This window comes from Vitis riparia, chromosome 19, assembly GCF_004353265.1.
Source record: "Vitis riparia cultivar Riparia Gloire de Montpellier isolate 1030 chromosome 19, EGFV_Vit.rip_1.0, whole genome shotgun sequence".
NCBI lineage: Eukaryota > Viridiplantae > Streptophyta > Magnoliopsida > Vitales > Vitaceae > Vitis > Vitis riparia.
The window spans coordinates 3,054,078-3,076,111 of record NC_048449.1 but is presented as its reverse complement, the minus strand read 5'-3'; the positions used below and the strand labels follow the sequence as shown (position 1 = coordinate 3,076,111).

General features: G+C 31.1%; 2 protein-coding genes across 2 annotated transcripts; one reads left to right on the top strand and one right to left on the bottom strand.

Annotated features, from left to right (window-relative positions):
- Window positions 1-98: 98 nt before the first annotated feature.
- Window positions 99-2,477, bottom strand: LOC117909069 (G-type lectin S-receptor-like serine/threonine-protein kinase At2g19130). The gene has a single exon (XM_034822972.1). The coding sequence runs from the start codon at window positions 2,475-2,477 to the stop codon at window positions 99-101; it is 2,379 nt and encodes a 792-aa protein (XP_034678863.1).
- Window positions 2,478-11,443: 8,966 nt separating this feature from the next.
- LOC117908548 (putative RNA-binding protein YlmH) lies at window positions 11,444-17,075 on the top strand. The gene is made up of 10 exons (XM_034822191.1): window positions 11,444-11,591; window positions 12,766-12,875; window positions 13,160-13,291; window positions 13,383-13,456; window positions 13,555-13,660; window positions 14,291-14,359; window positions 14,902-14,966; window positions 15,067-15,165; window positions 16,500-16,599; window positions 16,700-17,075. Exons 1-10 carry the CDS (start codon window positions 11,444-11,446, stop codon window positions 16,760-16,762), a joined length of 966 nt encoding a protein of 321 aa, XP_034678082.1. The 3' UTR covers window positions 16,763-17,075.
- The last annotated feature ends 4,959 nt before the right edge of the window (window positions 17,076-22,034 follow it).

Genomic DNA, 22,034 nt, shown 5'->3' with positions numbered 1-22,034 from the left:
ACAGCCAGAAGCAACTTAAGAAGAAAACTAAGCTATTGGAATGACAGGAACTGCAAGTGCTACTATAGACTCCAAATTCATCTTGATTTGAAAGTTATTCAGAACCCAGGGGTGGGGCTGCCTTCCTCTGGATTTTCTGCAATGTTTTCGATAAATGATGGGATTGGTGGCATGATTACGTCCAGCGCTCCCTCGAGTATTTGAACAACAGATTTCATGGAGGGTCTGTCACCTTCATCATCCTGAATGCACCAACAAGCTACTTTGCAGACTCTGGTGAGCTCTTCTATGTCTGCATTCTGCTCCAACTTCTCATCCAGCAAGGTTAGAAGTTCCTCACCTGTGCTTAATTTCTTCATGACTTGTGCTGGAAAATAATCATTCATCCTGTCATCCTTTATCTCCCAGTTCCTCCTTCCTGATATAATCTCAAAAAGCATCATCCCATAGCTGAAGACATCAGCTTTTGCAGTGATAGCTATGCCTGAAATCCATTCTGGTGCAAGGTATCCTCTGGTTCCTTTTACGGTTGTTAGAACCCGGCTGAAGTCCCGGCCTAAGAGCTTTGCTAAGCCAAAGTCTGAAATCTGAGGATTATACCCAGCATCCAGTAGTATGTTTTCTGGCTTGATATCACAATGTATGATGCAGTCTCTGCACTTTTCGTGGAGATACTCTAAGCCTCGAGCGATCCCAAGTGCAATCTGGCACCTTGTTTTCCAGTCTAAGATCCTAGGGTTCTTCTGAAACAAATGGCTTTCTAGAGAGCCATTGGGCATGTATTCATAGACCAGAAACCTTTTTGTACCTTCAAGACAAAACCCTCGAAGGCGAATGAGATTTATGTGATGGATTGTCCCAATGGTGCTGACTTCTGTTCTGAACTGCTTCTCTCCCTGTCCATGGCATTTGAGTTTCTTCGCAGCTATTTCAGCCGAATTGGGCAGAGTCCCTTTGAACACTGAACCAAAGCCTCCTTCACCCAACTTCTCAGAAAAGTTCTTTGTTGCTTTCCTTAGATCACTGTACTTATAGAGGACCAATAAGTCCTCTGTTGGCTTCACTGCACTAGAAAACTGCCTTCTCCTGCACTTCCAAATGATGAACCCTAGGATAACGGTTAGGGTAGCAACCCCTGCAGCAGCACCCACAATGTCCCCATTGATCCTTCGCTTTGTCCGGCTTCTGTAAACTACCAGCTCCACCGCTGCCACTCGTAGATGTAGATCTTTTCCCAGATTATCACCGAACGAAAGATACTGAATATTCAACAAATTTTCTAGCCATATTGAACACTCACCATCAAAAGTATATGCAGTACAAGTACAGTTCTCTAAGCAAGCAGCCTCACATTCTTTAGAGCTCCTTACTGTTAAAGATACAGCATTTGCTGGTAATCTTATGTTTGGAATCATCCGGAAGCCATCTTTTCCTCCTTTCCTGCACTGCAATGGGGTTGTCCTCACACATCCATGGGAGTGATTTCCAGAGATCCATTCTGTGGGAAACCTTGGTTCAAATCCTTGCAGGCATTTACATGTGGGAACACTGAACTGATTGCAGCCACCATATTCCCCACATAAGGCATAGATCTCGCATTGCTGCTGGGGTCGAGACCAGATCAAGTCCCACTGTTGGGAGTCCTCCAACCATGTGAGCTGCCTGAGCTGCCCAGATGAATCCATCACAAATCTTGATAGAATGGAGGTTTTGGTCACTGAGTAGGTGAAATAGTTCTCTTCCTCATTCGACACATAGGTCATGTTGTTGTAGTTGTCATCTAACATATCAGGACCGAAGACCGAAACACGCCCTGGCCAGATCCCACAAGTCCAGTGCTTGTCTCCGTTCCACATGATAAAGTATTGCCTCGTTCCATTCGGGTCTAGCTTGAGCAAGAAGGGCCCTGGTGCAGGATCATCATAACTGCTCCATGAAGAGTAGATTTGCTGCTTCCTGGTAAGCTTATTTAATCCAAGCTTACCGCCAGGCAGCCATGTGTCTGTAGGGTGATCAAAGCTCTGCCATAATACAACGGAGGAATTTGACCGGCTTCTCAAAACCAGATTTCCACTGTCCTCAAGAACTGCGAAGGTAGAATTCAGGGTGCTTGAGATGATGCTAGTTGACCACACTTGGATTTTGGACTGGTTTTGGACGACAAGGTTTCCATTAACGGAGAGTTCTAGTTTTGACGAAAAAGGATCAGCAAGGGGTTTATATCTGTTTGCCACCCAAACAACTGTATGAACCGGGACTTTTTTGTACCAGATCCCTATGTAATAGTTCTGGGAGTTGTTTGGTTTGAAGAAACCCAGTTCAAATCTTTCATCCTGTGAGGTTATTGTCTGGTTTCCAGAGATAGGTTGGCCTGGAAAGATAGTATCTACCCCAATGGAGAGATGCATGTAGAAAGACAAAAAGAAGAGAACCAGAACATGAAGAAAAAAGAACCCAGGCTGGACTCTGATGCCCATCTCTGCAAAAGATTGGCACCCCAAATTCTTGGAATTGATCTGAAGAATAGAGAAATCTAGTTCTCTGAATGGAGTAGGCCTCTTATGTGATTCATTTCACTTCTTATACTGGCCAAGTTGAAGTTTTCAGACTCAAAATCTGATGAAAGTCAGACGAAAAATACACGAAATTGCTTAAAGAATACTTGTTTCTTTAGAGTTTAGACTTCACTTTTCTTGATGGCCTGGTTGTGTTTTTTCTTCAACCCCCACCAAAAGTCAAGAATAACATATTTTTCTTCTCTATGTTTGAATTCAGCTGCTAACACCCCAATAAACATTGTGATTTCTGAGCTAGTTGACAATCTGTCATGATAGTTACCCTGCTGTTTTTGAAATGTTGTTATAGATAATGGCCATTATCTGATCACTACTTGCTCTTTCCAAAGCTTCTATATTATTTTATGATCACTTAATTGTGAAGTCAAAACAAGATATTTCAGACATAAAATAATTTGATAGTGTGGTAAGTGTTGAATGAATTCTGCATCAACTGGTAAAATGATGCAAAATTGCGAAAAAACTACCTCCATTGTTACTCCGGTCTCACCCTTCTGTTCAAAATGGAGGGTCATTTTCTGAACAGTGTGGTCCTTTTCATGGTGGTTGGTCATATAAATGGTTGGTTCTCCTTGCCAATTAGCTGGCCTGGTCAAAAAAGATTGGCTCCAAGTGTTGGAAGGATTCGTGATTTTATGCTAGTGTTTGGCCTTATGTTCCAAGTCTTCCACTGAGCTTGAATCATGGCTCTTTTACTGGGTTTTCGTCTCTGGTTTATGGGGAAATTTATAGATTTCCACTCAAGTTCTAGCTGACCTGTTTGATCTAGAGGAACTGCTTTAGACTAATGAGGTCAGTCAGACATTATTTTCTGCTTAGAGGCTCCATATACATCATAGAAGAATCTAAGAAGTGTATATATATATATATATTTATTCTCTTACCAATCTTTGTCCTACTATAGACTTTAACAGATAAAACACATCAAATTAATAAGCAAGAAGGGAGGGAGTTATGCTTTGTTTAAAAAGTGTTTTCAAAAACAGTTTTGAAAAATAATTTTTGAGAATAATTTTTAAAAATCGTTTTTTAATGTTTTGTAAAACAAAAATTTGTTACTAACGAGTTTACAATATATCCACACATAATTGAGGAATTATGGACTTTAGGAGATCTAATATGAGTCTTAGCATTAAATTCTAGCTGTGCTGGCCCTAAGCAAGCTTCGAGTCATATTGCTAAGTCAACAAATTGTCCAAAAATTGATTCTAAGGAAATTGTTCAGTGAGCCAGTGTGAAAGCTTCCAATAAAAAGCATATTTAGATGTTAACTTCAATTCTAGCAAATACTGAAAAAAAAACAACAAAAACCCTTAAACGGTGGGTCCCAGCCCAAAACTTCCTTGGTGTCCAGGGAGACCAATCCTCATAAGTTTGAAATTTCATTGTGCACCTCCCTTGTTTTGAGTAAGACGAGATGTGAGTGAAATAAAAAAAAATAAAAAATGGGAGATATTTGATCAATTTCAAACCTATAAGAGCTAAATATATTAAATTGAAACCTTAGGAGAGGTGAATGAAATCAACTCTTTTATCTTTTAAAATTTACATGTAAATGATGAAAATCGTAAATGACATTTATGTAAAAATTGTTACTTTTTTAAGTTTGAAAGTGAAAGATGTTAGATTATAAATTTAAGAATTTTTTCATCTCTTTTAATCAATTAATTCTACTACCTTTTGTTTTACTTTGATTTGTTGAATTTCTTGTCGTCTACCTTAGATTTGAGCATTTGTAAATTGGGTTCATACATGAAATAGTGCTTTGTATCCTACCTTAGTTTGTCATCATCTAAACAAGACAGGGGCTTTGGATGATACTGAGAATTTGAAACAAACAATAACAAGTTCTAACAGACTACTGAAATACCAAAGCTCATAGGTGAACTTTGCAGCATTTCAACAATCATGACTCTTTGATTATCATGCACCAAACTCATTCAATTGAAGTATGCACCAAGCTCTCATGAATTAGAAGCCCAAAAGACATGCATGCTGTATGCAGTATGATTAACAGGACCAACTCATCAGTCATACTTTCTCTGCCACAATTTCTCATGCAATTTTACCCTATTTTGTAGTATGTTATCATTGCAAAGGCATACCCACCAACGTTGAGAGTAGTTGCAAATTGAGTAACTTACATTATGAAAATGTCTATTGGTTAACATTTTTGTTTGATTAATGGGATGAATGGTAGTGAAATTAATCTGTACTATGAATTTGAGGCATTGGAGGTAACTAAAAAGAACATGTATATTTATATATCGAAGTTTGATTCAATCAACAAAAGAACAGTTTTATGTTAGAAGAAGATACGTGGAAACAGTATTATATAAACCTGTTATTGAATTAGATATTTTTCTTGAAGATCCCTATTTTGACCAATTTTATTACGACTTTAAGAATTATTTTACCATTATTTATTTCTCATTTTATTAAATATCGAAAATTGGATGGTCGGGGAAGATAGGTGTTTTCAAGTTTTAGGAATGTACCTTACTTTTAAGTTTTTGATAAATATTTATTTGCATTATACTTTGTAAGAAACTATCCTATTATTATAAAAAAGTATGTCTCATATCTAAGTTTGTCTTTATATATTAGATAAAAAATGCACATGTATGCTGTTTTGAGTTAGTTTAACAGCATAAAAACCCTATCATTCATCACTCGCACTTTCTTTATAATGTAGATTTCACCTATCATTTTAAACTTTCTTCTATCAATAATACTATTTTTCATGTCATTTCACTCCATTTTGTAGTTTACCCTGCAAAGACATACCCACCTAGTAGTTGCAAATTTGTATCTTACATTTTAAAAATATGGTTTGATTAATATTTTTGTTTGAGTAATATTATGAGTAGTATTAGAAATAATTTGTATTATGAATTTTAGGTATTGATGGTAATTAAAAATAATATGTTTAATTATACTATATTATTTATAGTTATACTAAAGGTGAAATTTCCTTATCTCAAAAATAAGTTTTTCATGTCATAATAAAATATGGGGAGGTAAAATGAATTTCATTGAAATAGATAATACTATTTTTGAACATACTCGGGTATAAAAAATCTCAAAATAATACATGGAGGACGAGAGTCAATTAACCAAGATTTAGAAGTTGAAATTTCACCTCTACCATCAAAAGGTTTTGTTAGGGCATTTATAACATAACCCAAATAAGCATCACTCACAAACATTCCAACAATTCTTCCAATTGTTTTTATAGAATTTTCCTCTTATATCATCAAACCGTTACTCATTAATACAATACCAACATTATTTTATTCTATACACTAGAGAATGCATTTTATATGTTGATGAAAATTATTCCCATAAATAAGTTGAAATATTTTTGGACCATTATTTATTTTATTAAAGATAATGATAAGGTACATGATTACAAGATTAGAAAATTGAGTTTATTGTAATATATATTTTCTATTTATCTAATATTTTGTAAGAGACTTTATCATTATTACAAAAAAATATCTTCTAGTGTAAAAGAATAAAAATATTTTAATTAGAATGATATTTCATTTGGACATAATTTAGGATTTAAAGGTTTGAGCATTTTTAAAAGTATAACTACTCTTTTGAGTTGTGAATACCACCTTAATTATTATTTTTACTTATAATTAATTTTGTTTTATTATTTATTATTAACTTAATTCTCATTTGGATACATTTCCGATTCTGTGTTTTGAGAAACAAAAAATAATTATAACTTCTATATAAAATATAAATTTATCCTTTTGTTTTTAAAAATTTTAAATTTAAAATAGTAATTTTTTTTAAATCCTTAATTTTTTAAAACAATTTTGAAAAACAATAGGTGTACTCAAGCAATACCATGTAGCAATAGTGGGTGAAAGTAAAAGCAAGTCCATTTTTTGGAAGGAGGATTGTTAATTTAGAGATCTTGTACAAGAAGTCATTGAATATCTAGAATTGATTTTAACAAAATATTTCCAAAATTAGGTTATATAAACTTTGATAAAAGCATATTTACATGGTGCTTCCGATAATGTTAGTAATTTTAAACAAACAACATACTAAAACTTAAAATACATTGAACCAAACAATTGGGAACAAATAAAAAAAATGCAATATAGATTTAACACAATGCACAAGAATCACAACACCAGAATCTTCCATCAATAAAATTATTAAAATACAACAAGATACTACCTAAACTTTTCCACAAAGAACATCATATGCAAAGTATTTCACCAAAATTTAATAATAACAATAGAGAAAAGGGAAAAAAGAAATACAACTCAAATTAATAGGTACCTTACCCGTATGTTGCTAGAAAGAGATTCGCCATTGAATTATAATTTTTTAATTAAAAAGAAAACCAAAATTTATTAGATTCTTTGTATTTTGAATATATATATATATATATTTCTTAATAATAATAGGATGATGCATAGATATTGTGTGCAACTACTTTAATAGCACTACCATTAATCATGTGCATTTTACCTATCATGTTAAATTTGTTTGTTATTTTAAAAGTATTTGTCATGCAATTAACTTCATTTTCTAGTTATATAAGAGCTTTACAACACACTTTTAAGGGTCTGCAAATTTTTAGTTTGCATTTTGAAAAATGTCTTTGCTTAAATGTTTTTTAGTTTGATTTGATTAATAGGATGGATGCTATTGAAATTAACCTACATTGTGAATTTAAGATATTGGAGGTAATTAAAAAGAATATTAGTAATTATACTAAATTATATTATTATTCAACAATTCCTCAGCAATTGCAAAATTGTCATGGCTTCTTGGAGTTTCTCGGCAATTTCAGCATCAATGTATTATTGATCAATAAGTTTGCCTTCAAGAATGACGATACGCCGTGACGTTTTGTTTTCTGTCCTGTTGCAATATATCATTGTTTGACTTTTTTGTTACAAAAGCAAAAACAATACCTGATCGCCCTCAAATTCCTATATTTATTTTCTATAATTTTAGGATATTTGTTATTCATTTTTTTTATATAATTCATAATAATAGAATAAATTACTTCCATTGTACAATTATCCCACTCTTCAAATTGTAATTATTAGTTTTAATAAATAATCAACCTTATTTTAAGTTATATCTTAAATTGAAAACAAAATACAACTAAGCATAACTTGTTCAAAGTCATCTTCATTTCCCTTATCATTTGAATCTTATTTCTTGGCCTTCAAACACTCATTTCATTGCAATTATATATTTATGATAGTTCATAGGTTTCAAAATTTTATTTTAGGTTATTTATTTATTTATTTATGAAGATTACAACACATACAATCTTGCACTCTCCACTCTAATAATATTTAAATTTATTCTGATCGAGAGATATTAAGATATGGGAGCTTACTAAATATAAAACATACATAAAGAGTTTATATTTAATTTTAGGATATTTATTATTCCTTTCTTGGTATAATTCATAATTGATAAAACAAAGGTTATGAATTAATTAAGGAAAATACCCAAAAGGGGGGGTGAATTGGGTTTTTCAAAATTTTTTTCCACACAATAATCTATGCACAAAATAAATAAAGGAAAGAGATAAAGTTAGAGAATTCAAACTCGGGTTTATAGTGGTTCGACCCTTCCTTGCCTACGTCCACTCTCCTCAACCTCCTAACCGAGTGAGGGTTCCACTAACTGGAAGCTTCAATCAAGCTTTCAATCGTCTTACACTTGGATTCCGGCTCTAATGGGCTCTTACACAATCTCTTCAAGATTTGAACCACTTGAAGGCTTTCACACTTAGTTTACACAAGGATGAAACTCTCAACCTAGCTTAAGGATGACTCAAGTACAAGAGAAGGCTAGGATGAATTGCAAGAGTGCACTAAGAATATGCAAGTGATGGTTTGATGCACTTAGAAAGAAATGAAGAGCTTTTTGATCAAGAATAGGTAGGTAGGCTTTGAATGCAATAGTTCTCTTGCTCATAAATGAAGAGGAGCTCTCAATTTATAGGTTTCTAAGCTCGGGAGACAAAAATAGCAGAAAAGTAGCCTCGACTGGACGAGCAAAGGGTTGACCGGATCACTAGCCGTTGGTGCATTTAATGCATGACAGGTTACCGTTGCCTCGACCGGACCTCGACCGGACAAGGGGTGAGGCTCAACCGGGAAGAACAAGCTACTGGGAGAGAGAGAAAGTTTTTCTGCTCCCTCGACCGGACCTCGGTCGGACAAGGGTAACCGGTCGACCGGTTGAGCCGGTTGGCCATAGCCTCGACCGGTTGAGCCTTTTGGCCCCGAAAACCTATCCTTTTTTATTTCTTTCTTTTCCAATACTTAGGCAAAGTCTTTAGGTGAGTTAATATGCCAATTTTGAATCAATTTGCCTAAGGTATATTTGATAAAACTCGGGTTTTAAAGAAAAACAAGTTTTAGAGAATAAACTGAGTTTTCTAAGATGCATGAAAAGGTATGAACATCCTAAGTACACTCATGCTATCATCTTACATTCATTTCCTATGATTACAAGTCTTCCAAATGATCTCGATCCCGTGTTCGTTTGGTCCTTGATGAATTTTTGAGATTAAGCCTGAGATTCTTAACAATTTAAAACAATTAGTCACTTAACCATGGTTTGTTATCATCAAAACCTGATTAGGAGAACCCTTGGGCTAACAATAATAATAGAATAAACCAATTCTATTGGCAAATTATCCAACTCTTCAAATTATAATTAATAGTTTTAATAAATAATCAAACTTGTTTTAAGTTATATCTTAAATTGAAATCGAAATACATATAAGTATAACTATTGTCAAAATCATTTGAATCTTATTTCTTACTCTTATCATTTGAAACTGTTATTAAAGTCATTTAATTCTTATTTTTTATTTTTATCATTTGAATCTTATTGATGAAATAGATGTTCAAAAGTTGGACCATTGCTGAACCGCCTGGATTGGTGACATGTTACTAAAACTTGTTGGGTAACCTATTCATTTGGCTCAAGTTCATTTCTTCCAAGTCCACTTGCTTGCTACTAAGATGTGTAGTACCATATACGTAGTTTGTAAATTTCCGATGTGGTATAGGTTTTGGTTATAAAGACTTAAGTTCCTTTCTTCTAAGCTCACTTGCCTTTATTAAGATGTTGTAGATTTCCAATGTGAGATGAGTTTTGGTTAAATATGTGGTTTGTACATTGTTATCATATAAAACATTTAATGAACTAGTAGAATTAGAATCAATTTAGGTAGAGTATATATATATATATATATATATATATAAACTAGTAGAATTGGAATCGATTTAGAAATCATACTTTATTAAAAATAATTTAGAAACTTAAGAGTTTTAAAAAGATTTGGAAAGATTTTATATTTTAAATTGAATTAAAAAATATTTGAAAAAAATTTCTTTATAAAATTCTTAATTTTAAATCCTCAAATTTAAATCCTCAATTTAAAATTCCTTTACAAATTAGTTTTATTATTTGGAAGATTTTTCTTTTTAAATTTTAAATTCTTTCCAAATCAATTAAGACATTTTAAGTGAATTAAAACTTTTAATTCAATCCTACCTTATCAGAAAAATTAATTTGTCTTCATAATGAGAATGAATAAAATTACTAACAAACAAAGTACAACTTTGAAGAGTTTTTTTTATAGCTCATAAAATGGGGTACAAGTAATGTAGACAAAGGCATGAGACGAAAGGTTAGAGTTTGGTAAATATTTAAAGAAATTAAGAATAAAAAGTTACAACAAAATATGGATCATATAGGATAATGGTGTCATGAGAGATCCTTGAAAAGTAAAGTCAAAGTCAAAGTATAATACTACAGTATTATTGATATAATCTATTATTAGTACATGGTAGGTAGAATTCTAATTATGCTAATAAATTTTCTATTCTTCCAAACACTTCTTTTCCCAAAATCTTTTACCATTTATATAGAACTAAAACATAATGGAAATTTTATTAGGCAAAAATCTATCATTTTTCTTTTATAATCTCGAATCTATATAATATGTTATAATATATAAGAAAAAAAAGTCATAATCTACTATACTGATCCATGAGTTTGAAACAAATGTTAATGAGTCTAAAAAAGAAGTCATGATCTCTTAAAAAATATTTAAAAAATTTATAAAATATATATGATAATCTTGTCGTAATAAAAAAGTCAATTTCAAAATAAGACAATTTTCTAATTGTCTCATAACTTAGAATAAAAGTATATTTTTTTTGACTTGTTATGCTTATTAAATTATCTTATCATTTCTTTAGCTAGTATATTAGTTCTGGTTCAAAAAGAGAAAGAGATGAAATGATTAATAGGGTAGAAGAAATTTCAACTAAAACAAAAAAGGATTGACACTTGTTGAGTGCTATAATAATGATCATAATCTTCAAAGTGATTACGATAATATTCCTAAACGATCAAAAATCAATACTAAACAAAAAAATACATCAACAACAACTTCCTACCAATTAAGATTTTCCACAAGCTTTGATATTATGTGAAACTTGATGTATTTTGATAATCATCGAAAATACTTTATTAATCATATGCTACCATACGTATATTTTTAAGTTTGATTATTTGTGGCATAATTCTATTTGTTTACACCCGTACCATTCGTCTATACTCTCAATCGACCATCTAGATTTAATCGTACATATTCGATGGTCGTGGTCGGATTTTTTGTTTCTTTATGGAACCTTCGCATTTTCCCATAGAAGCCGTTGGACCGCGGCCCGCCGAGAGCAGCCCAGAAGGGCCAGCCCGGTCGGTAGCCTGGGCCTGGGCCGCCCAGCCCATTTTGAAAGTCTAAATTTGAGTCATGGAACAGGCACTCGAGCTCAGTCCTCATGCCTGCCATGGCTGCCACCGGCTTCACAACCCCTTCTGTTCTCAGAAAAGCGCTTCACTCTTTTTTACCTCTTCGCCTCACTCACATCAACAACACGCTCTTCTGCTATAAAAATCTTCGCTCTTTTCCTCTCTCAACCCATCTGAATTCTTCAGGTATAAATCATGTATCTCAGGGTAATACTCATTTACTTCAACGTCAGAAACATGTAAGTTTTGGTGTATTTAATACGTATTTGGTGTCAAACTTGTTGTCATTTTGTGTAATTTCAAATACCCATTTAGCAGAATCTTCAGAAACAAGTAATTTTTGCTATCTATAACATGGATTTTTGTTAAATTTTTAATTTTTGTGTTGCCTTCTGCATCCATTTAGTTGAATTTCAGAGACATTTAATTTATTATGGTGTATGTAACAAGTAACTATGTTGATTGAATCTGTAATACCCATTTGGTTGAAGTTCAGAAATATGTAATTATGGTTCATGTGTTGTGTATTTGTGTTAAATTTTTAGGCATTTTTTCCTAATCTCGAATTCCCGTTTAAGTGAAGTTCAGAAACATGTAAGTAATGGTATGTAATTGATTTGGTGAATGGAAATTACATTTTTTTCTTTTTCCTTTATTTTTGAAAATCTTGTTGGGAAATGTTGGATTCATTATGTGATTCACTCATTTGGGTAAAAATATACTTGGGGTCCTTGGCTTTGGGCTTTGTTTGGTAGATGATAAAATCTAGGAAAGTGGCATTTAAAATTTTAAAATTTTCATTATTTTGGCTGGGGAAGGACACATTTCACCCAAATGGGATTGGCACCACTAAGATTAGTACAGCTATCTTAGTTAAGGTACTTTCAGTTTTCTGGAAACCAAAACTATATATATTAGTATATCCAAACATTGCACCCTAATCAAATGAAACATTGGGAAAACTTTGAAGGAGAAATGACAAATTAGGTATGCAAGTCTTTCATGAAAGCTTGCTTACTTATTGTCAGTCACTAGTAATTTTATGTTGAGTACTTGGTGAGCTGGACAATGTTGCTATTCGTGCCAAAGCAGTTTGTGTTGCATTTAGGTACATGATTAGTATATGTTATTTGTTTCATAAGACACAGCTGCCATTCGGGTATGACCAACAGAAATTATGTATTGTATCCATGATAACAAAAGCCTGGGATGCCTGAGGATTTTCAGTGAGTTCACAGACGCCTGTTTCTTAAAACTGCTGCTCACCTATACAATTGCATGTGATCAATGGGTTTAGTAGATCTAATGTTTTATTTGATGAATGGTTAAGTAACTCTTTTTTGTTCTCTATACAACATAGCTTCAGGGATGTGTCACTTGGCACAAGCTATGAAGGGGGATGCTAATTCTTTACTCAAAGGAGTAGCAGACAGAAGCACTATTGAAGCTGTGAAACATATTCTTGAAATGGTATGTGCTTTGCTTGTTTGCAGATATTCACAAAGTACAATCTCATGAATCACATCTTATTTTGTCTTTTTTTCCCCTTCTGTTTGATAGAATGAAAGTGGTATGATTTTTGAACTCTCAACTCAAGCTAAGTACATTGTTTAGTTATGAAAGGAAAGTCCTGATTACTCATTGTCTTAACTCAAGGTTAAGCTTATTGTTTAGTCATGAAACAGTAATTCTGATTACTCAGTTTATCTTGAAACGGAATTCTGATTACTCAAATTTTATCTGCACTTCTCAAGGCAAAACGAGCATCAGCAAGGAGAGAAGTTCTCCACACTGATTTTCTTACTCCACCAGTACTGAAGGAATCAATGATAGTGTTGGAAAAGCTAGCTGACATGAAAGCTGTTGCACAGGGAGGATACCCTCAGGTTAAACTAAACTAATCAATACATTCTGGTTTGGGAGTGCTTAAATAGATTATCTATGTTTATTAAGTGATGTGTCTTCTGAATTCTCTAGGCTGAGCGTTGCCGACTTTCAGTTGGACATTCAGAGGTATTGACAACTGCTCCAGATATAGTTGCAGCATTGCGGTAAGTCATACTGATTAATCACCCATTTCAGACTTTAGTAGCATCACAGTAGGCAATCATACCTTTGTTTGTATTTGTTAAATGATTACTTTTTCCAGTATCACAGGAAACTTTGGGTTTCAATCTTGTTCTCATGGTGACTTCCTTGGCGCAATTCTTGGTACAGGGATTGCTAGGGAAAAGCTTGGGGATATCATCCTGCAGGTATTATCCATAATCAATTCATTTGCCCATTCTTCAATTATTTGAGGAAGGTTTGTCATGAATATTTCTTAACTTGAATTTCAGTTTTACCATAGAGGGGTTTGTTCCTTTTGAAGATATTCTACAACTGAATCAAAGGACCTTTGTACACACAATCTCTTAATTTTATGCATAGCTAGTAGGGATTCTGTTCCTTTGGAGAATTAGAGAATTTCCTGCTTGAGCATGGGGGATTCTTATTCAATTTATACTGATGATATTAGAGGTGAAACACGGGGATTAATCTTTTCATTGGTTCCAACTGGGAGAAAAACAGGTGGGGACTTCAACTATTTGATCTCCTCATTTATTGTGAGCAAAATAATTCATTGCTTGTAAGTCAGTTGTAACTGATGGATCGAGTTTATTTTTACTCCAGAAAGCTTTTAGTTGGGATTGGGATTCCGTAGTCTTGACCCTGTAGTTGCTGATTTTCAATTGAATCAGTATGGTGATTCATGGTATTCAGGCTGTACCTTGTTATCAGAAAAATTATTTAGTTTCATGTTTCATCTATACTGTAGGTACGCCAAGTAATGAGCTTGGCTTTTTTATTGGGTTGAGTTTAATCTTTCTTTATTTGATGTCCAGGGAGAAAAAGGGGCTCAAGTCCTGATTGTTCCAGAACTTGTTGACTTCCTTGTATCATCTCTAGAGAAGGTAAGGGTTTACTGTCTAATATATTGCTTCTTCGTAAATAATCAATTTTTTTTTTTTTTGATGAACATGAAAATTGAAAAATTGGATTCATTTCTACTTTATGGGTTTGAAGACAATAAAAATTAATAGAATTCATATTTTAATCTACTTTATGAGATTGGTACAACAAACCCCAATATAATTCATGTTTGTCGTATTTTATCATAGTAATAAACTTTCATCCTTTTCTGTTATTTTTCAATAAAAAAGTTTAAGGAATAATTAAAAATGTTCAAACTAATTAATTTTTTTGATGAGCGACATTTTGTTTTTGTTTATTGGGAATTGAACTTGAAACCTCCCACATCCCCACCACAACCACTTGCCACTTAAGTTTAGGCTTTGAGGGCCACTCAAAATAATCAAAGTTGTGGAGCGAAGTACAGAATTATATCAATTGAATTGGGATTGGAAAATAAGAAGGAAATGGAGATATGAATGCAGTTGGTATCTCACTAACAGATCCCCTACCATCTCTGATTGAAACTAATCTCCTCTGGCAGGTTGGCAATGTTTCAGTCTCTTGTACGAAGATGCCATTGCTTGCTCTTGAATATGAAGAGCCAAGGTCACAAGTCATGCTATTGATGGTCTTTCTAGTTTTATTTTTTTTGATATTATTTATCTATCATCAGCAAGCACTATACATAGTTGTTTACTCTTTGCAGGACTACAACATTCAAAACCATAGAACTATCACTAAGGGTTGATGCACTAGCTAGCGCAGGGTTCAAGCTTTCACGATCCAAACTAGTTGATTTGATCAGGTATAGCTATTCCACTTGGACTGAATCTGCTTCATGTATTCTTGTCAAATTTTAATCTCCTCAATTTCCTTCACAAGTTGGCATTTGTATGATTGTCTTCCACTAAATTTCCATAATGTCAGTTTCATTGCTAGATTGAACTGTTATTGTTCATTCAACAAATTGGTCTTTGTTTCACTTGACCAAACCACTGTATCTTCACTTCCTAACATCCTGTTCTCATTTGGTGCTACCTCTAAACCAGCACCTTTGCATTAAACAAGTCGATGATGTAAAAATATACAGCAGCAACAACATTTGATGGTATCAAAATTTATGCAAGTTTTAAGTGGCACTTACCAACAGATTGAGGATGGAGCATGTTTTGTATTGGGGTGTTTAGTTAATTCTTTTGCAGATATGCTCTTAGGGAACTTTTGCCCAAAAAAGTTTGAAATGACAACACTAAACTACACTTAGAGTTTCAGGTTTTTGGTTATGATTTTGTTTCATTGTGGTCTTGACGAAAAGGAAAAGTGATTCTGCGGGTTTTTTGAATTGTAAAATTATTTTGAAGAATTTCTTAGTAATTTTCTCTTATCTTTAGTGCAATCTACAACTTGGTTTTAATTGTGATATAGGATCTTTGATTATCTTGTATTTGATCCTGAACTATTTAGAAACTTTGGGGAGTTAGGCTTTTCATGTTCCTTTACCATCGTGAGATACTCATTTAGGCTAGTAGTGAATAGTGTGAGTGTTTAGCTAGGCTGACAATTTCGGACTAAAATTTTTAAGCGACTCCTAGCTCAGGTTTTTTTAATCTTTCCTTAACACCTATTCAAAACGAACCCTCCTTCCCCTCTAAATGTAGTCTATATAGAGATTCATCTTATAGTATTATATTAAAAAATGTGTTTGATATATATATATATATATAGTTTTCTGATAACACATTTTAATTGTTTTATGAGGTTTGTTTAAAAAATAATTGTATAATTATGAAGAATGATTAAAAATAAAGCATTATAAATAAAAGTTATTTTTAATAAGTATTTAGAAATATCGAAAATAGGTCGAGAATATTCCAAGTTTCCAAACAGATTTATGTTCTAGAAAACATTTAAATCTGTTTTTTGAAAACATTTCCAAACAGTTCCTATTGTTTCAGCGTTTTGATTTTACCCCATTGTTTTGATGATAGTTCATCTTTCTCTCGATACAATAAATTTCTGTATTTTAATTGAGTGACCAGTTTTGTTTTTTATAGAACTGTTCTATATAGTTAGGAAAAAAATTGCATAGCCTCACTTGAAAATGGAGATATAACCATTTGAAATTCCTTCTCCTTTTAGTAATGGGGATGTTCGTGTTAACTGGACCACCGTGACGAAAAACGGAACAACACTCAAGACTGGAGATGTTGTCTCAGTTAGTGGAAAGGGAAGACTAAAGGTGGGTCAAGAAATTTAGTACAACACTATTGCGCAAGAGAATCATTTTAGTTATGCTTTCATCCAAGTATTTCTCTAAGCTCTTGTTTTCTTTGGTTTAGATTGGAGAGATAAACTCGACAAAGAAGGGAAAGTACGCGGTTGAGCTCATTCGATTCCTATAAGCTTTTGCACCCACCTGGTGCTGGTTGTGATAGGCGCAGTTAACACCTGACGTTCGGTCCGGTTGGAGAGTGTGAAAGACTCCATCATGAAAGGTTCCTCGGTTATCAAAGGAACATGTAAAAAAGTCATTTTTCATATAGATGGATTACTTAGTTTCCCTCATAAATGGGGGTTTCTTTTCTTTGTTGGAAGCCGAATTGGTTCCATAGCTTATCAAGGCAAAAGTTGCAATTGACTAAACGATCATTTAGAAGCTTCAAACTGAGTTTCTCTTCTCTGGTAATAAATTTTGATGGTTCATTTTGGAAGTGATATTTGGGTTGTGTTACTATGAATTGTGATTATGCAGTACTTCTTAAGCTCGTAGTCTAAATTATCATAAAATTTAATTCTCGATTGGGTACATTTCATGTTTTTTGTATAATAAATTTTATATAAAATGTAGAATCTTCTATACAAAAAGTATAAATTTATCTTGTATTTTTAAGAATCATTTTTAAAAAATTTAAAATTTGAGGTATAATTTTTTTTTTGTTCATTGTTTTTGAAATCATTACTCTTTCAATATAAGTTTTTTTTTTTTTTTTTTTTTTTTTTTTTTTTTTCAGTAATCTCGTATAAAAGTTAGAGCTCTTTTTTAATTTTAAAATGAAAGACAAGAAGTATATCTAAATAGATACATAATTTTAGTGTCCATTATGATTTATTTTTTTAGTTTTTTGAAATATGGTTTATCATTTGAGGATTGTTGTATGGTATTGAAAATGTTTGTAATGTTAGAATGTTTCTTGGAATAGAGAATGAAAATGAAAAATAAATTTTATTTCCATTTAATAATCAATTTGATTTTTTAAAATGAAATAAGAATAAAAATTTCATTATTATGGAAATTAAATCTCACTTTTATTAGGATTTTGATTTTTCTCTTTTACATGATATCATGATTCATCTCGATAATCCATTATCATCATATTTTCATTCATATTCCCATGTATCAAACACACTTGAATGTAAAAAATACTAATGATACGTAAAAGTTTGGGTGCTTGTTGTAACCCATGATACGTGCATTTGACTCTAATAACCTTAACATTGCTTATACCTCTAATGCTCGTTTAAGAATGATTATGATAAAAGTGTTTTTAGTTCATAATGTTTTTGTTCGGTTGTTCTCTATCATAAACAATTTTACAAAGTATTAATTAGTTTAACTTTAGGCTAGCTTGAAAATTTTAAGGGAAAAATATGAGAAAAAATTAAAGAAAAAAAAGTGAAGGGAAATAAAAACAAATTAATAATTAATAATTTTTACATGTTTGTTCAAATTCATTTAATTTATTTTTCCATTTTTCTATATAAAGCTTGAATAATTTAAAAATACATAAATTTATAACTAATTTTAAACATATTTAATTTTCTTTGTATTTTTCATCAAAAACATAAAAAATATTTTTCTTCATTTTTTTTCTTCTATATTTAGCATTTTTCCATATACTTTTTATTTTCTTTTATGGTTGTAACTTGCAAGGTTAGGTTGAATTGAACTACGATCCGGTTTGATAGTAATTATGGAAAAGTGAAAAACATATTCTATGTCTATAAGCATTTTTTTTTCAATTAAAATCAAGAATTTGCCAAAGATTTTAAAAGTAGTTTTAAAACCTACATAAATACTTAATTTAAGATATTTAATAAAAAGGTTCAATTATAGTGTTTAAGAGGTGTCTATAAAAAGAATTTCATCGTTAAAGACGTTTACACATAAATTTAATTTCCATTACTTTGTGCCTTGGTCTCATTATTTATAGTTTTGTTCAATGGTTCAAAACTTTTTATGCACTTTTAATGGCGGGGATGGGAAGTTTGGTAAGAACCGAATCAATAACTTAAATTTTTTCTTTAACAAAAATACTATGAAAAATGATTTATAATTATATATAAATGTTAACTAATTCTTTATGAAAACATTTGAAATGTTTTTCAAATTAATTCTAATTGACAAAATAAAATTTGGATTGAAGTTACTATGATATCCTACATCGGATATGACAAAAAGTTCCTGATATTATATATGTAATATGTATGAGATTATTTTAATCTTATAATTGTGTTTTAAAATCGTGAAGTCTCTTAGACTTAGAGTTGACAAGACTCTATCTTTCTAACAAAGTGTAATAATAATATTTTTTTCTTACATTTAAAATATGTTAAATGAATAATCTAGGAAAGTATAATAATATTTTTTTCCTTAAAACATTAAAAACATGTTAAATAAATAATATTATTGTTTATGATAATAGGTTTATATTGCATAGATTCTCATCATAAACAAAATAATTTTACCCTTCACTCATTTAGTATGATTTATAGTGCATTTAATAGTGATTCTGAAAAATATTTTTAGTCTTTTTAATATTTGAAATTTTTTATTTTTCAAGTATTATAAAAATTATAAACACTTCTCAAAATCATTACTAAACACACTCTTAATCAAAGCTAATCACATGCCCAATTTGATTATGAAAATTAATGGTCTAAAGTTTGTGTGAAGATTGGATTGACTAACCTCACAAAGTTAACACCTCTAATTGTTCTTGCTCAATAAAATAAAATATTAACATTAATTTTTTATTGTTCTTTTATAAAATTAAGTTAAAATACCATAAAAATATAATGTTAAAAATTTATTTAGACATGATATACTATAATAAATTTAAAGTTTCATTTATTTCAAGAGTGTAGGGAATTTGGGAAACAATAATAAACTAAAATTCAAACCAATATTTTTAATTAACATATCAAATAAGGGTGTTAGATTTAAAACTAGGACAAGCTATTCCATTATACCTATTGGTTAGGGTTATTAGTAGGGTTGTAACTTGGGTGGATTGGTTTGGTTGATGAGTAACCTGAACCGAACTTAACCCATTTTTTTTTTTAAAAAGTCAACCTAAGTTTAATTCAACTTAACCTTTTAACTTAAAGGTATTTAGCCCAAGTAAAATCTAACATCATTTTTCTAACTCGGGTTGAATTTAAGTCGATCAAGTTAAATTTGAGTTGATCAGATTAAACTCGAGTTGATGGATTAGATTCAAGTTAGTCAATTCATTTTAGTAGTTTTTACAAACTTTTTTTTTCTTTATATATTTATGCCAAAATTTCAAGATAACAATAAAAATAAAAAACAAACTTATATATTTTTATTAAAAAAAATGATATAATTATAATTTGATGTTTTTTCTTTAAAATCTAAAAAAAAAATCGATATTATTATACAAGATATTAAACATTATAAATATTATAAAAATTAAATTGAATTCGGTTAGACTTGAGTTGTCAAAGTATTGCATCAAATCAAACAAGAATTGAGTTCGAATTGAGAAAACTTAATCTAAGTAAAACCCAAATATTGAAAATGTTTATCTAAGCTCATCCAAGTTAGGTTGGTCAAGCGATCCTGCCTAAGTTACACTCCTAAGTAGTAGTATCTTTTATTTGAATAATTTTAATCCTTTTATTCGCAATAACATTTGGATTTGCACCTACCCAATTTTCATGATAACATCAGATTTTTACTTGTTTACTCAAGTAACTTCATTTATAGGATTGATTTAAAAAGGTGATAACATCCCATTTTTACTTGTTTACTCAAGTAACTTCATTTATAGAATTGATTTAGTTCCCTCCAACATTTCAGGTAGTAAACAAATGTAGTTTCCTTTAATTAGAATATACTGTATTAACTATAGTTTTTTTTTAAGGGTGAATAAGCCTCTCATGTAAATAGTTGCGTTGTCATCCCAAAATGATGATCAATTGAAATGCATTGAATATATGAAACAAATTATGAATGAAAACAAATTATGAATGAAAGTGTTGTGATCACAAAATGCCTCTTATCTATTCATAGTTGACATTGATGTTCTATTATCTCTTTCTACTCGATGATTGGTTGGTACAAACAACTCATGAATACCTTAAATATCTCTAATGACTAATATCGACTTATTTCTTTGCCTTTATTGTAGGTTATGTTTAGAATATTAGAACAGAAAAAGAGAATTAGAAATAAATTTTGTTTCTCATTCATTGATGTATTTGAATTTATATCTTTAATGGCTAATATGAACTTATTTCTTTGCCTTCATCATCGTAGGTTATGTTTAAAATGTTAGAATAGAAAATGAGAATGAGAAATAAATTCTATTTTCCATTCATTGATATATTTGATTTTTTTTAAGCAAAATTTTGATTCTTTTATGATAATAATTAATGTTAGGAGGGTATTAAAACTTATTTCTCACATGCTTGAAAACTATATTGTAGCTATTCCGTAAACTTTAGTAACCTCAAATTAAAATGCATACATACTTCCCCAAGAAGTATGTCACATCATAATTACCAAGAAATGAAATAAAATTGTCAATTAAATCCAATATATATAAACATAATCCTCAATTTGCTAGGCTCTCCCAAAATATATTTACATTTTGTTTTAATATCAAAGCTCTAATTTTTATCATGCCATATTAGCAAAACACTTTTTTAGGAAAAAAAAAAAGAATCTAAAATCTTTTAAAAAAACTTAGAAAATAAAAAATAGGGACACTTCAGCATCTTCCATGGGGACACTTAGAAAATAAAAAATTCTATGTATACTTACTAGAGTCTTCAATTGTAGAGTCATCAAGTGTGTGTCCTAATGGAAGTTCAATGATTTGTGATAGTTATTTTCGAGGCAAAATTACATTCTAACTATCATATCAACATTTTTCATTTAATTTTGTTTGCTTTAAGTTCTACCTTTAACATACCCTTGACCATAAACATGATTTGATTTAAGTTTTATCATGTTGTGAACTAAAGGTGCTAAATTCTTTTCTCCCACATGGTAATGGCTGCAAGAAAACATAATCACTATGGAAAAAACCTACCTAAAATATTTTGGATAGGTGTAATTTGCTAATGAAGTAAATGATTTTGTTGTTTTAATAATGGGCCGGAAAAATATATAACCTCTTAATTCAATAAGTTTGACGTGATGTTTTTTCCATCTACAATTGGATTATTAAACATTATGTAAATATGTCAAATAGTAAATTTCAAATGGTTACTTTATTCTTGTAGAATAAATTTTCAAAATATTGTTTTGAATACAAAATTTTTCAAAAATATTTTTTAAATTAGAAAACTATTTTTTACATAGTTTACAAATAGATCCTTATCTTTTACTACTATCAAATTTTCATTTTTCTAATATTAGAGAAA